Genomic DNA, 16,334 nt, shown 5'->3' with positions numbered 1-16,334 from the left:
TCACATCCTTCACATCCTTGCCATATGGTAGCATTTCTAGATGTGACTGAGGACAAAATTATATGATTGATAGCATTTTGTAAACTCTATTTTTTATCCTCGTTCTTTACAATCTGAGGTCCTGTTGTCTGTTCTGAGGTTTGGGAAGACTCCTTCATCCCTTCTTCCAACCTTATGCCATATGAGGCGAGTTTCCAACTTGGCCTTTTTGACTAAGCTGTTAGTCTCTGTTCAGTTACAGGATTGTATGATGGAATATGACTTACTGGATCTAGGGAAGGGAGATAACCACCAAAGGTAGAGGAAGAAAAGTACCCCTACGAACAATAAGAATAGAAAAAGCAAAAAACGAAGGGTTTACAATGGCTCTTCCAACCATGAAAGACAGAAGACTTGATTCCAAAACAAGGAGTTTATTGAAATTGCACCATAGACTCAATACAGTGCCATGTTTTGGCGTTTCCACCTGCATTAGCTATTCACAGCGACATTTTTCCCATGACGTACATTTCACAGTGTTCTAAGACACTGTCTTTTTTCTCCAATTTTGAGGAAAGCATTGAATGAATTGTTTATTGGCTGCATATTTACAGACTCCTGACACAGGCAGAAATGCCGAAACACGGCACCGTGTTGAGTCTATGGTGCACTTGATACAATAAACTCCTTGTTTTGGAATCAAGTCTCCTGTCTTTCGTGGTTGGAAGAGCCAGTGTAAACCCTATGTTTTTTGCTTTTTCTATTGTTATTGTTCGTAGGGGTACTTTTCTTCCTCTACCTTTGGTGGTTATCTCCCTTCCCTAGATCCAGTAAGTCATATTCCATCATACAATCCTGTAACTGAACAGAGACTAATAGCTTAGCCAAAAAGGCCAAGTTGGAAACTCGCCTCATATGGCATAGGGTTGGAAGAAGGATTGAAGGAGTCTTCCCAAACCTCAGAACAGACAACAGGACCTCAGATTGTAAAGAACGAGGATAAAAAAAAGAGTTTACAAAATGCAATCAATCATATAATTTTGTCCTCAGTCACATCTAGAAATGCTACCATATGGCAAGGATGTGAGCATAATTTCCCTTATCCAACTTTGCTAACAGAATCCAAACTTTTCTAATTTAAACCTCTGTGAAACTAATTCATTCTGCCTATGTAACTGCTACCTGATCTTGGTCTAACTTAACATCCAATGCAGCTGTTTCCATCAGGAGTTGAGATGCTACCAACAGTGCAAGTCACATCCAATTGTTCAACTCCCAATTTTTGATAACAGCTTTGCTCTTAAAGGGCATACCTTCTGCTAGACAAACTGAGCAAGCTGTTCACAATCAGGGCCAAAGTCAGAGCAAATTGGCTGGGCCAAAATCATCCTAGAAAGATGATCTGTAATAGGAATAAGCCAACAAGGGCACTTATTACTATTTCAGACAAATAGTGATGACTAATATTTCTTAACTGCCTTATCTCATTCATATACCCATACTATCTTGATTTCAAAGCATCCTTTGCAGCTGAATAACCCAAGGGATGCCAAACTCTTTCCAGTTTCTGACAGGTAATCTTTGATTTAAAAGGTAGGCATGCAATGGTCAGGGTTCTGCAACTTTATCAATGGCCGTCTTAAAGGCTATGTTCCAGAAGGCTATCACAGAATCCAACACGGACTCCTGATCAACTTGCAGCTGCAAAGTTCAAAGTTAGTAAGACCAGCATGCTTTCATCTGACTCTGGGACAGATGTACTAAGCTTTAATGGAAAAAATCCTTAGTGCATATGGCTGTCTACCAGAAATTTTTTTAAAGCAAAATTCTTGATAAAACAGCAATAAAACACCCCAGAGGCAAAAGGTAGGAGGGTACTAGGCCCAGTTTGCGTGCGCGCGCACACACACACGGTGTTTATTAGATCGACATCAAAAAAGCAGCATTGAGCCTAGTACCCTCCTACCGTGCATCCCTGCAATCATCCACTTGAGTCTTTTCCACGCTTTTGATTCCTCAACTGAACAAATGTATTTGATTCAAAAATAACAAAGGCACGTAGCAATAGTAGGGCTACGAGTGTACAGACATTTCCAGTATGCTTACATTTATCCATGATTTTTGGATGTTTCTTGGTCCATTTCACACAGTAAAGAACTTTTTATTAAAACAAATATGTGTTAAAAATCTAAATTGATTCAGCACACACTAAAAAGCACATTAAAGAACTGAATGTATATCCTTGTTACTGAAGTTTTGAGGTGCATATAAACACCAATATCTGTATTCTCAGTTTATTGTCCCGACCAAAAGGTGGTGATTCTGGCCTTCATAAACCCCCCTAATTATATAAGGGGACATTTACAAAGCCAAGCTAGCATTTTTGGCTTGCGGTAAAATCAGCTGGCAGTAAACGCTGAGACGCCCATAGGAATATAATGGGCGTCTCGGCGTTTACCGCCAGCTGATTTCCACTGCAAGCTAAAAACACTATCACGGCTTAGTAAGAGACCCCCTAAAGTTCTATGCGCAAGTTATAGAATAAGAGCAGTTGTACATGCAGCTTAATTAGATAAGATGCTAATTGCCATTAATGACCAACTACTGGCTATAATTGGTGCAGATTAGCACTAATAGGCAGTAATTAGCAGTTGTGTGCGTAAGTGCTCCTAGCTGGTACTCTCAAAATCCAGAGTACACAATTGCAAGGGGGGTGTGGACCTAGGAGGGGCATGAGTGGGTCAGGGAAGATCTGGCAGTTGTGCATACAGGTTACAGAATATCTAGTTAGCTGGCGTAAGCGCGCGTGCCTAAAGTTAAGCGCGTAACTGCAGACTTATGCTAGTATCCTATAATGGTAATTGGCATGTACAAGTGTCATTACAGAATCTATGTGTATGGGACCAAATTCTATATATGGCGCTGAAAAAAATCTGTGCGGCATTAAGCATATTCTGTATGTTTTAGGCGCAGTGTATAGAATACACTTAGTTGATACTGTAGCGCCTAAATCTACGATCGTCCATTTACGTCAATAAAATCCTGGCGTAAATCCGTATGCGTAGATTTAGACACACTTACCCATATTCTGTAATTACACACGGAAATTTTGGAACACCCATGAATCGCCCATAAACACGCCCTTTTAAGCTACAGGCATTTATTTTGAACTGTGTGCTTTCCAATTTAGGCGCAGTTCTTTATAGGATATGCTTAGCGATTTCTGAGCATAAATTGTAATTATTGCCAATTAGTGCTCGTTATTGCCTGTTAAGTGCTGTTAAAAACGCTGATTACCTTGTTCCACCAACTGAGTTACGCACGGAATCTAGGTGCCATATACAGAATCCAGGGGATGGCGCCTAACTTTAGGCAACCTTTTGAGAATTACCTTTATTATTAAACTATCATCTTACTTCCCATTTTTTTGTTTGTTTTTCTGTTAATTACATTTAAAGTAGATAACCGCACTACTGTGTACTCTCAAAGAACCTCTAATTATTTAACCAATATGCTGGTTAGAACTGTGGTGGGAATACGATAGCCTGGCACATGACCAGAATAAAGGCGTGAGGGAGTGAGGTGGTGATGCTGCCTGTGGTAGTTTCTGGTTGGGCCTTGCCATCTCTAGAGCTCATCAAACTGTACCATCTGGCCTTCTGTCTTCTCCCCTCTCACAACCATCACCAAAAAAAAATATATATATATATTTTGAGCTTTTACTGGTATCATAAGCTAGGAAGATCCTTGGGAAGGATTCATAAGCCCCCCCCCCCCCCCCCCCCCGGGAAAAGATCATGGCTAAAAGCACTTTAAAAGCTTGAGAAGCATCTTCTGTTCCTTTTCTTCTACACTGTCTTCTATTTGCCCATTTCCACCTCTCATTTTTTTAGTGGCTCAAAAATCCAGAGAATAAAATTTCCAGGCCCAGTTTTGGAAAAGATTACACTTAGGATACTAAGAGCCAGCCTGGTGGTTCAGTGGCAGTGCTGGCTCAGGTCTCTGCTCCGTGGACCAGTGGCACTGTGTCTGCAAAGTGTGTGGCCCCTGAAGTATAGACCAGTAGCATCCATTCCCTTAATAACCAAAATAACAGAAGGGATGGTAACCAAACAACTCACAGACTATCTAAACAAGTTCTCAATACTACACGACTCCCAGTCAGGATTTCGTTCTAATCACAGTACTGAAACAGTACTAGTTACGCTCATGACAAAATTCAAACAAACGATAGCAACCGGAAAGAATATATTACTTCTACAATTCGACATGTCAAGCGCCTTCGACATGGTTGATCATGGAATCCTACTACACATCCTTGAATACTTCGGTATCGGAGGAAATGTTCTTAAGTGGTTTAAAGGATTCCTAACCACATGCTCATACCAAGTGACATCAAATTCGATTACATCAGCCACATGGACACCTGAATGTGGAGTTCCACAGGGATCTCCCCTCTCACCGACTATAGTCAACTTAATGATGACACCCTTGGCCAAACTACTATCAAACCAAAACCTCAACCCATACATTTACGCTGATGATGTAACGATCTACATCCCATTCAAACAAGACTTAAAAGAAATTTCAAACGACATCAACCAAAGCCTACATATGATGCACTCCTGGGTAGATGCCTTTCATTTAAAACTCAACGCAGAAAAAACCCAATGCCTAATTACTCACCTCTCAACACAAAACGAGCAAATTTACCACCATCAACACACCAAAACTAAATCTACTAATTTTGGAAACCCTGAAAATTCTTGGAGTTACCATTGATCGGCACCTAACACTTGAGAATCACGCAAAAAACACAACCAAAAAGATATAAGCTCCTTTGAGCAGGGACTGTCCTTCTATGTTAAATTTACAGCGCTGTGTAACCCTAGTAGCGCTTTAGAAATGTCAAGTAGTAGTAGTAATGTGGAAATTAAAAAGAGTAAGACCATTCTTCCCAAGGACCATCTTCCACAATCTAGTACAATCATTAGTACTCAGTCATCTAGATTACTGCAATTCACTCTATGCTGGCTGCAAAGAGCAAATACTCAAAAAACTCCAAACAGCCCAGAACACGGCAGCCAGACTCATATTTGGAAAATCAAAATACGAAAGTGCAAAACCCTTATGAGAGAAGCTACACTGGCTCCCACTCAAAGAACGCATCACGTTTAAAGTATGTACTCTAGTACATAAAATCATCCATGACGATGCCCCAGCCTACACGTCAAACCAGATAGACCTACCATCCAGGAATGCTAAAAAAATCATCTTGCACATTCCTTAATCTCCATTTCCCTAACTGTAAAGGTCTAAAATACAAATTAATGCACGCATCAACCTTTTCCTATATGAGCACGCAATTCTGGAATGCACTGTCACGTAAAGCGACCTATGAACTGACCAACTTCCATCAACTACTATAGACCCATCTCTTCGACAAGATATACCACAAAGACCAAAACATGTGAAACTCCCACATATATCCAGAAATCTCTTATATTACTATCATGTATTCCATTACCATGCAACCCAAGATCCTTCTGTAACACCAAATGTCTATTCTCTTCTCATTTCCACTATTCATGATGTATTATGAGCCACATTGAGCCTGCAAAGAGGTGGGAAAATGTGGGACACAAATGCAATAAATAAAAAGTAAGTAAATAAATAAATAAATAAATAAAATAAATAAACTACATTTAATAATTTCCAAAGACCTATAAAAGGAAACCTTGATTATAATGCTATCTAAAACACAGGTCAGACATTGTCTTTAAAGTCAACCAGCAGATGTTATGAAACACGTCTGATGTTACTCTTATATCTCATTAAGCTCCTCACCCTGTCAGATGTTGACATGCTCTAAAAATCCATCATTCAGAAAGAAACAAAATTTCATATTACAATGAAGAGCCAGCACAGTAGAGACGATGTAACTTGACCAGTATTTTCTAGATTACAGTATCACTCACCGTCTGTCAGAGTAGCAGAGAGCAGGACATTCTGCCGTCTCTCATGCTCCTTATTCAGTGTATTCAGGATCACTGTTACGTCCCTCTCAAAGCCCAGGTCCAGCATCCTATAGACAGATAGCACACTATGGATGAGAAGGGGCACTGCACTAGGGCAGGAAGGAACAAAAAGAGGCAACATGCTCACCTGTCTGCCTCATCCACTATCAGCCACTGCACACGGCCAAAGCAAATAGTCCTTGTGGACCTGATGTGATCAACCAGACGCCCAGGAGTGGAAATAAGGATATTGATCCCTTTCCGTAATCTGTATTCCAGACACAGCAAAAACAAAACCAAGTGAGCAGAACACTTAAATAATCACAGATAAGAAAACTGTCAGAGTACTTGATAAACAGACTTTCAAAAAAAAAAAAAAAAAGAAAGAAAAGAAAAACTGTGAAGAGTACAGCAATGTTTCTCATCCTTTCTTCTGTTATGACACACCTGACAGACATCAGGGCTCATTTTCAAAGCACTTAGACTTACAAAGTTCCACAGGTTACTATGTAACTTTGTAAGACTAAGTGCTTTGAAAATACATCTCATTGTTCACAACTGATCAAAAATTTTAACCACCTCCCCCTTCATATCATTTCACTGATGTTAACAATAATACAAGGGAAATACAGAAGCAGTGGTGATGGCTATGAGAAGGAGTGGTGAACTGGAGACCTGCAACAAGGCCATTTTGGGCTAGTGGCAGAAGGATTAATTATAGAGATTTCAAGCACCTGACTTCAAAGTTATCAACTTTCTCCAACCTGCTGTGCACATGGTTGTTAAGGAAAGCACAAGCCTGGTGTCAAATCTTTGGTGACACACCTCCCAGCTCTTGGTGACACACTGGTTGAGAACTACTGGCGTACAGTGATATCACCACATATAGTCATGCTGGAAGATTAACGACACCTTCACAGAAGCCTCCAAGAGGACAATTAGAGGAAGCACTTCTGGGAAAGACTAGAGACCCAAAGTCTCCTCTTTGCAAGTGTCAGAAGATGCAACAAAAGTAGGTGTTCGTACCGTGCCTTTTCAGATTTCCTCTTCTCTCCACCCATTAGCACTCCGGGTACGATCCATGTAAACGGCTGGAGAGAAACAGATACCAAAAACAAACAACAGTAACATGATTCAGGAAAATCTAGAGCTACAGCAGCTCAGGCACCCCCCCTCCCTCCCCCCCCCCCCCCCCCACATACAATCACGTTGGCTCAGCTCAAAACACCAAGCAAAACTTCTCACTAAAAAAAAAATTGGCAAATACTTACTGGTTAACTTTAGGAAAAAGAATTAGGTATCAAGACAAAGAAAGTAAGATAGAAATTTGGGTAAGCAGGACAGACTTACCTTCAGCAGTTTCTGTAATATACTGAAGCTCTGCAGAGCAAGCTGAAAAAGAAGATTATATTTTAGGGACAATTAATGGAATTTAACTTACAAAAGTGTGTAACAGATGATCACGGTCACCAAGACAGCTCTGGATTACTGAGAAAAGATGAACAAAGGTCACCTGAACACAGGGAGCCAAAATGAGACCACACAATTCATAAACAAACAGGAAACAGCCTACACATAGAAAAACCAACCAAACAGGAGTAGAGGATGGGCAATAGACACTCCACCACAGGAACCGGCTCTTCAGAGATACTTTTTATGCATTGGTTGATTTTACTCATATTTTTTTTTGACATGTGGGTCTAATATAGATCCTTTTATATGTAGGTTCATGTGTTTCCAGTTCCATGAATACGTATTTTACATGTGGTATTATGTGAAGTACATTTACCATTTGTGTATTGATATTGTTGTAAGACTTAATCTTTTATATGCTTTTAGAATACCATTGTGACCCCTGAGGTAGGTGTTTTATCACGCCAAAACACGGACCATGTCGGGTCCTACTTTACCAATATTGAATAAAGTATCTCTCAAGACCACAAATGGTCTGTCCCAAAATTATGATATTCAGTTGACACTAGCTTTAGTTATAATTAAATTGGTGAATCAGGTAAAGAAGCGACTTAAAAGGAAACAGAGATGGGTTAAGTTACTAGAGCAGCTCTAGATTTTTAAGAAAATGTGTTCCTATTCTATTACAACCTGACACTCGTTCTGGTTATGTCTCTGAGGAAATGCCAGCATTTCTAAGGGGCGGCAGTTGAAGATGACCACTTTCAGCTCAATCCTTTATTTACTTTTTAATCTTTCAACAGTTATTTGACCCTGCAAGTGATTTACCTCTATACCTCCTCATAAAGGCCAGCCCCTCCCCACTCCTCTACTTCTACTCCTTCTGTCCTTTTCCCTCAACTAGTTCCTCAGGCAGCCCTCTTCATCTCTCCCTTGCTTCCTAACCCCAAATTTGTTCAAGTCCTGAAGGCCTGTTTGTGCTTTTTTGTGTTGTCTTTGCTTATGTACTTCCTGATCCTCTCTTTCGCTACCTCAATTTGCTTTTTAACGAGGAAGTGACGTCACGCTCCGTTATGGAGGTCTAATAGCGGAGCTCCCGACATCCAGCCTGGAAAAACGAAGCTTTTAGCTACATTTAGCGTTTTGAAATAGCCTTGTTGGCGGATTAGAGCGGCGAAAGACGAGCGATACTAGAGATGTCGAACACTAAAACTAAATCAGCTGATTTAACCGCCTTTGCATACCGTCAGCGGGAGGCCAAAGAAATAACGCGGGCCGCGAACCCAGACGCAAACGAAAGCGCCATGCGGTCACGCTCACCATCGCCTCAACAAGAAAGAGGGGAAGATGGAGATAATGAGTTGCTACCCGATAAATGGGAGCAGCTTAAAACTTGGTTCCAAGATATTAAAACGGAAATGAAAGAGATGCGCAAGGACTTTGCTCAACTCGGAGCAGAACTCCGAGGAGAAATTACAGAGTTAGGGAACAGAGTTAATGAAGTGGAAATCGGCCTGGAAGAGCACGCAGACTCCCTAAATACCATCGAGGCTACCGTGCAGGAACAGCGCACGAACCTACTCTTTCTAACAAATAAAGTGGAGGACTTAGAAAATCGGAGTCGGAGGTCTAATATTAGGATACGGGGGCTCCCGGAATTACCAGAGCATAATGATTGCGAACAAGTTGTGAAGGACCTAGCAGCCCAGCTCCTATCTACATCGGAGCAGGTGGTTACCTCTGAAGAAATAAAGATTGAAAGGTCGCATCGGGCGCTAGGGCCGCAACGGGCCAATGTACCCAAAGACATAGTGGCCTGCTTCACTGAATATAAAGTTAAGGATCAACTTATGCACAAAGCACGGGCGAATAGCCCGATCACATGGAACACCTATCCGCTGGAAATATTTCATGACATCTCGGCAACTACACTTAAGCGCAGACGAGAATTACAACCACTTACAGCGCAGTTGCGAGCAGAAGGGATAAAATATAAGTGGCAACATCCTTTTGCCCTGCTATTTTATAAAGCTGGTAAACAGTGCAGAATTAATGCATTTTTTTGAGGGGGTAAGCAAACATGTGGACAATGGGGAGCCGGTTGATATTGTATATCTGGATTTTCAGAAGGCGTTTGACAAAGTGCCGCACGAAAGACTCCTGAAGAAATTGCAGAGTCATGGAATCGGAGGTAGGGTATTATTATGGATTAAGAACTGGTTGAAAGATAGGAAGCAGAGAGTAGGATTGCGTGGCCAGTATTCTCAGTGGAGGAGGGTAGTTAGTGGGGTCCCGCAGGGGTCTGTGCTGGGTCCGTTGCTTTTTAATGTATTTATAAATGACCTAGAGATGGGAATAACTAGTGAGGTAATTAAATTCGCCGATGACACAAAATTATTCAGGGTCGTCAAGTCGCAGGAGGAATGTGAACGATTACAGGAGGACCTTGCGAGACTGGGAGAATGGGCGTGCAAGTGGCAGATGAAGTTCAATGTTGACAAGTGCAAAGTGATGCATGTGGGTAAGAGGAACCCGAATTATAGCTACGTCTTGCAAGGTTCCGCGTTAGGAGTTACGGATCAAGAAAGGGATCTGGGTGTCGTCGTCGATGATACGCTGAAACCTTCTGCTCAGTGTGCTGCTGCGGCTAGGAAAGCGAATAGAATGTTGGGTGTTATTAAGAAGGGTATGGAGTCCAGGTGTGCGGATGTTATAATGCCGTTGTATCGCTCCATGGTGCGACCGCACCTGGAGTATTGTGTTCAGTACTGGTCTCCGTATCTCAAAAAAGATATAGTAGAATTGGAAAAGGTACAGCGAAGGGCGACGAAAATGATAGTGGGGATGGGACGACTTTCCTATGAAGAGAGGCTGAGAAGGCTAGGGCTTTTCAGCTTGGAGAAGAGACGGCTGAGGGGAGATATGATAGAAGTGTATAAAATAATGAGTGGAATGGATCGGGTGGATGTGAAGCGACTGTTCACGCTATCCAAAAATACTAGGACTAGAGGGCATGAGTTGAAGCTACAGTGTGGTAAATTTAAAACGAATCGGAGAAAATTTTTCTTCACCCAACGTGTAATTAGACTCTGGAATTCATTGCCGGAGAACGTGGTACGGGCGGTTAGCTTGACGGAGTTTAAAAAGGGGTTAGATAGATTCCTAAAGGACAAGTCCATAGACCGCTATTAAATGGACTGGAAAAATTCCTCATTTTTAGGTATAACTTGTCTGGAATGTTTTTACGTTTGGGGAGCGTGCCAGGTGCCCTTGACCTGGATTGGCCACTGTCGGTGACAGGATGCTGGGCTAGATGGACCTTTGGTCTTTCCCAGTATGGCACTACTTATGTACTTATGTACTTATGTACATCATTGGAGGAAGCCCAAGAGCATTTGGACCAAGGAGCAATGGCGGAACCTACGCACTCAAGCCGCCCAAAGGTTACCCCACAGAATAGCACCAAAGCGCGATGGCAGCGCGTCTCGCAGGGGCAAGGAAGGCTGAGAAGGCAGCAATCGGGTCATACAGGGCCCAACCAACGCTGATGGATTACAAATAGTGGAATTTGCAATGAGCCAAGATTGACATCATCGAAGGGGGCTATAATGGCGCCTGATTGAATAGTGTACAGCAACACCAGGCTGGTAATGTTTCGGGATTGCATTCACTTACCTCCTTGGCATGTCATACCCAAGGGGAAAGATATGTCTTACATGGGTTTTGGGGAGGAGGGGAGGGGGGGGGAGGTAGGGACCTGGGAAAGGGAAGTCAGTGGTAATTTCATAACTGAAATCTGCTATATCTATGGTTGATAAAGAATTGAAAGTTGTTACTTTAAATGTAAGAGGGCTTAATTCACCTACAAAACGAAAGTTAATGTTTAAAGATATGATACGTTTGCTGGCCGATATAGTCCTTTTGCAAGAAACTCATTTGAAAAAAATCGCATGAGAAACTGGTGAATCATGGACGGTATTCTGTTATCAAGTTTTCCTCCTGTGCTGTCACGCCTAAAAAACGAGGGGTTTTGATAGCGCTGGCAGCGTCTCGTCCATGGCAGATTTTGAAAACTATAAGTGATAAAGAAGGGAGATACCTATTGATGGTGGTTTCTGTATATAATACCATTTATACTATACTCAATGTGTACGCCCCTAATCAGGGGCAGGGCCCTTTCTGGGAGCAGATAGAACGGGTTCTGAAACAACACCAGCAGGGCCATCTATTATTGGGAGGGGACTTTAATGTCACCATACACCCCCCTATGGATAATTCCACAGGATCTGCAACATATGCCAAAGCAGACAGAAAACTATTGAAACAGTTAATGGCCCGATGGGGACTGATAGACATTTGGCGAGAGAAACATGGTAATGAGAGGGATTACACATATTACTCCCCCAATTATAAGTCCTATTCTAGAATAGATGGCTGGTTAGGAGATGTTAATATAGCAAGAAAGACACAAGATACCAGCATAGAACCTCGCACGTGGTCTGACCATTCTCCAGTAGTGCTAACACTTGCCCTAGGAGCTCATTTTGTAGGCATAAGATATTGGCGACTAGACGACACCTTACTATATGATGAGAGAAATGCACAGGAGATAGAACAATATATTATGGAATATCTTAAATTCAATGATACAGGCGAGGTCAGAGTGAGCACCTTGTGGGAAGACCTAAAGGCAGTGACTAGAGGGCATTTAATAGCACTACGAGCCCATATATCAAAAACTCGCATGGACCAGGAAAACAATATTAGGAAAGAACTCAGACAAGCAGAACAGAAACACAAAACACAGCCAGATGACATTAATGAGGCAGAAAAGTTACACCAGTTGAGATTAGCACTTAATGAACTCCAACTGGAAAGCCTAGCGGCGCAATTACAACAGACTCAACAAGAACATTTCGAGTTTGGGGAGAAAGCGGGTAGGCTTTTGGCCAATAAGCTTAAAAAACAAGCTCAGCGGAACCATATAGGGGGGATACGAGATGCGAGTGGAGAGCACATCACACAACTAGATCAAATACAGAGAACCTTCTTAGAATACTATACCTCACTATATGAGAAAGAGCCCACATTAGAGCCAGCAATCGTGGAACGATATTTGAAAGAGCGTGGTATCCCCCAATTGCGGGGAGTGGAGAGTGAAACAATGTCGGCCCCCATAACATCGGAGGAAATTAAATGGGCGATTAAGGATAGTGCGCATGGGAAAGCACCAGGCCCTGATGGGTACACTATAAAATTTTATAAAACATTTGCAAAGCACCTGATCCCAATATTAGAGAGGTTATTTAATGAGCTGGAAGAGGTTCAAGAGATACCACAAACATGGAAGCTAGCAGCAATAACACTGCTCTTAAAACCAGGCAAAGATCCCCAACAATGTAGCTCATACCACCCGATATCCTTGCTCAACGTAGACTATAAACTTTTCACGAAAATATTAGCACATAGGTTACAAAAACAGCTCCCAAACCTAGTTCATGAAGATCAGGCGGGATTCATCATAGGACGACAAACGTTTGACAACATCCGAAGCCTCATTCATACTATCCAGTACACACAGGATGAAAAAATACCAGCAGTATTACTATCCATCGACGCAGAAAAAGCGTTCGATCGCGTTGATTGGGCATACCTCTTTGCGGTGCTTCGGCAGGTGGGAATAAAGGGACGTTACCTACAATGGCTACAACTTCTATATAAAGACCCGAAAGCAATATTAAAAATTAATGGGTCATATACAGCGGCCTTCCCGCTTCGGCGGGGCACTAGGCAGTGGTGTGCCCTCTCTCCGCTTCTGTTTGCTTTATCGGTAGAGCCGCTCGCTTGTATATTGAGAAATGATGAGGAAGTGGGGGGCATAGTACGAGGGCGAAAAGAGCAAAAACTTCTGCTCTTTGCTGATGACATACTACTCACTCTTGCGCAGCCTGCAATATCAGTACAAAAAGCAATAGATCACGTGACATATTATGGAGCAGTGTCGGGATTTAAACCCAATCTAACTAAATCTACCCTATTAAACATAACAGTACCGAAGGAAGAGATACCGGCCCTGCGAGACGCATTTCCATTTGCCTGGGCACAAAAATCCATTAAATACTTAGGAATACAGATCACACCCAAGACAGAAGATTTATTCCAGGCTAATTTTCCAGCAAAGATAGCTGAACTCTTTCAAGAACTAGATAGATGGGAGGGCCTCAATGTATCTTGGAAAGGGCGTATCCATGCTATCAAGATGATGTTGCTCCCTAAATTATTATACTTATTTCTAGCACTGCCCATACCGATACCTGCCTCCTTTTTTTCGCAATTAAATAAGAAAATGTTTCGATATATATGGAGGAAGAGGCCTCCACGGGTTAATAGAGCCACGATGTATCAAACACTAGACCGAGGGGGTATGGGAGCACCCAATTTTTATCTATATTACCAAGCAGCACAATTAAGAATACTAGCTGACTGGGCTCCAGGGGCAATAAAGAAATGGATGCATTGGGAGAGAGCATGGATAGGTAGATACACGATAGAGGATATATTGTGGATATCAGGGAGAGAACTGACATCTATACTGCAGGAACTACCTATTAGTTTAAAACACCCTCTCCAAACATGGTTACAAATTAGAAGGCATATGTTCCCGGAAAGGAAATATTACCGAAGAACAGCAATACGGTGGGCGGAGGGTTTCCCACTGGGGAGATCAGAAAAGGTATTTGACAACTGGGCAAAAGCAGGCTTATACACACTGGGACAGGTATGGGCGGAGGGCAACATGATTAGTTTCCAGGAACTTCAAGAAGAATATGGTTTAACGGAAAAAGATCTTGTTTATTATTGCTGTTTGCGTAACTTTATTAAAAGACGAGCACAAGACGAATTAGATTTAGAAGAGACAACCCTCGAATTAGCAATGCGCAGGGGAGGGGGCAGAGGTAGTATATCCCGGATATATCTTGCATTAGTGGGTAGGACAGACCCTCAAATTATTTATCATAAGAAATGGGAAAAGGTGTTACAATGTACACACCCTAGAACAACATGGATGAGCAACTATAAATATCTGCTCAAGGCATCCCCAGCACAATCTATCAATGAAAACGGACACAAGCTATTGTATTGGTGGCATTATACCCCGGATAGATTGCAAAAGATATATCCGGGGACCTCGGGAAAATGTTGGCGGGGATGTGGCCTTCAGGGTACATTCTACCATATTTGGTGGACATGTCCGAAAGTGGAACTGTTCTGGGAGGCAGTAGTGAAGTTGGTAAATACAGTGTTGCCTCAACCATACCCAAAGAAGGCAGAACATTGCCTCCTCCATTTCCGGCCCAGCTCACTTCCCAGTGGACAACATAGACTGGCTACTCAATATTTTGTAGCAGCCAAGATAGCCTTAGCTCGAGCCTGGAAACAAGCAGAAACACCAGCATTACAACTGATAGCTCGCAAAGTAGACTTTCTATATCAGATGTCGAAATTGACTGCTAAGAGGAAAGGCACCATGAAAATATTCATGAACATTTGGTCAATATATGAACAATCTCAAGAACCAGAATCAACGCCACTGACTTTGGGAGGGAGGGGGGGAGGGGGACCATAAACAAGAATTGGTTGATGATATCTGATGTTATTTTGTTATGGTTGTAATTTGCTATATTACCAATAAAATATTTGGGAAAAAAAAACAAAAAACAACAATTTGCTTTTTAACATCCATGTGAGTTGATCATTTTTCCTCCCACTTCCGTTGCCACATCTGTGCTGTGGGTCCTAAACTGACACATCGCTGTCATTCTGTACTTAGTCTTGCAGCCAACAAAAGGTTTTATACCAATTCCCACTTTCCTGATCCAATCATGCACAACTGCATACATCAGTTGATTACAACCTACCCATCATCCTATTTGACTGCAGATCCCATTCCAAAATGACTCAATCCTTTATAGAGTTTGGCGATTATAACTACACTTTGACAAGCCCTTAACTCAAGATTTGCTGCAGAGTGGAAGAAGAGCCTCTCTGACCATTCTTTCAGAGAAAGTCGGTACAGTACCAACAAAAAAGACAGAAGAGCCAGAGAGTGGATGAGCCTTACCTCTCTTGTGGGGACCAGAATAAGGGCATAAGGACCATCGCTGCGCTGTTGGAAGCAAAGAAAAGGCTAAATTATCATGCTTTTTCATATAACTGCAGTACGCCACTTACTTTTTTATTGTTTGATAAGATACCAGACTGTTTTTATTTGTAAACTGCTTTGAATGAATTCTTTTATATATATCTCCTAATTCCAGAAAGTTGTGTGCCTCAATTTCCAACTAGCGTCCAAATATCCACACCCAACATATAGAATGTGAGTTGCATGTGTACGTAGGGGCCCTTTGATAAAGCGGCGGTAAGCCCAATGTGTCAGATGAAACAAGATCCTAGGATATCCAAATAGGCCCCCTCCCCTGCCACTCCCTTGTGTCTAATAGAGCCCTCTTCCTCCTGGACCTTCTTCACCCATGGTGGAAAACAGAAGCAATTATCTACTTGTTCCTGTCATTGGCACCACCATCTTCCCAAATGGTGAAGCCTGACCTTTAGCAAAACAGCCCAATGCACCACTAGGTGTCAAAAAATGCTGGAGCCTGAAGTGAATAGGCATCGTTTCTGCCTTCCTGTGTTTGGAGAAGGGTAGAAAGAGTTTCAAGAGCTCTATCAGACCACCAGGGATTATTTTCTGGGTGTTAGAGCAACAGGGATCAGAGACTCTGGCAAGCTGTTTTTTAAATTGTCTTTTTATTTCAACATTAACATTCATATTCAGCTTTACAACGAGTCAAATGTCCCACGGAAACCCTCCCCTCTCCCATACCTCTTTACCTGTCAGCACATGAGCAATCGCTGCTCATGCAC

General features: G+C 42.1%; 1 protein-coding gene across 3 annotated transcripts in view; it reads right to left on the bottom strand.

Annotated features, from left to right (window-relative positions):
* DDX31 (DEAD-box helicase 31) overlaps positions 1-16,334 on the bottom strand; it is an 88,139-nt gene that overhangs the window by 62,963 nt on the left and 8,842 nt on the right. For all 3 annotated transcript variants that reach the window (XM_030207772.1, XM_030207771.1, XM_030207773.1), the window contains exons 8-12: positions 15,532-15,576; positions 7,347-7,388; positions 7,023-7,087; positions 6,145-6,264; positions 5,958-6,064 (exon numbers count right to left, since the gene is read on the bottom strand). In XM_030207772.1, coding sequence (XP_030063632.1) covers positions 5,958-6,064; positions 6,145-6,264; positions 7,023-7,087; positions 7,347-7,388; positions 15,532-15,576 — 379 coding nt within the window. The remainder of the gene's footprint in view (positions 1-5,957; positions 6,065-6,144; positions 6,265-7,022; positions 7,088-7,346; positions 7,389-15,531; positions 15,577-16,334) is intronic.

The sequence above is a fragment of the Microcaecilia unicolor genome, chromosome 6 (assembly GCF_901765095.1).
Source record: "Microcaecilia unicolor chromosome 6, aMicUni1.1, whole genome shotgun sequence".
NCBI classification, from domain to species: Eukaryota; Metazoa; Chordata; class Amphibia; order Gymnophiona; family Siphonopidae; genus Microcaecilia; species Microcaecilia unicolor.
The sequence above is the reverse complement of the archived record's forward strand: the minus strand, read 5'-3'. Positions and strand labels throughout refer to the sequence as shown.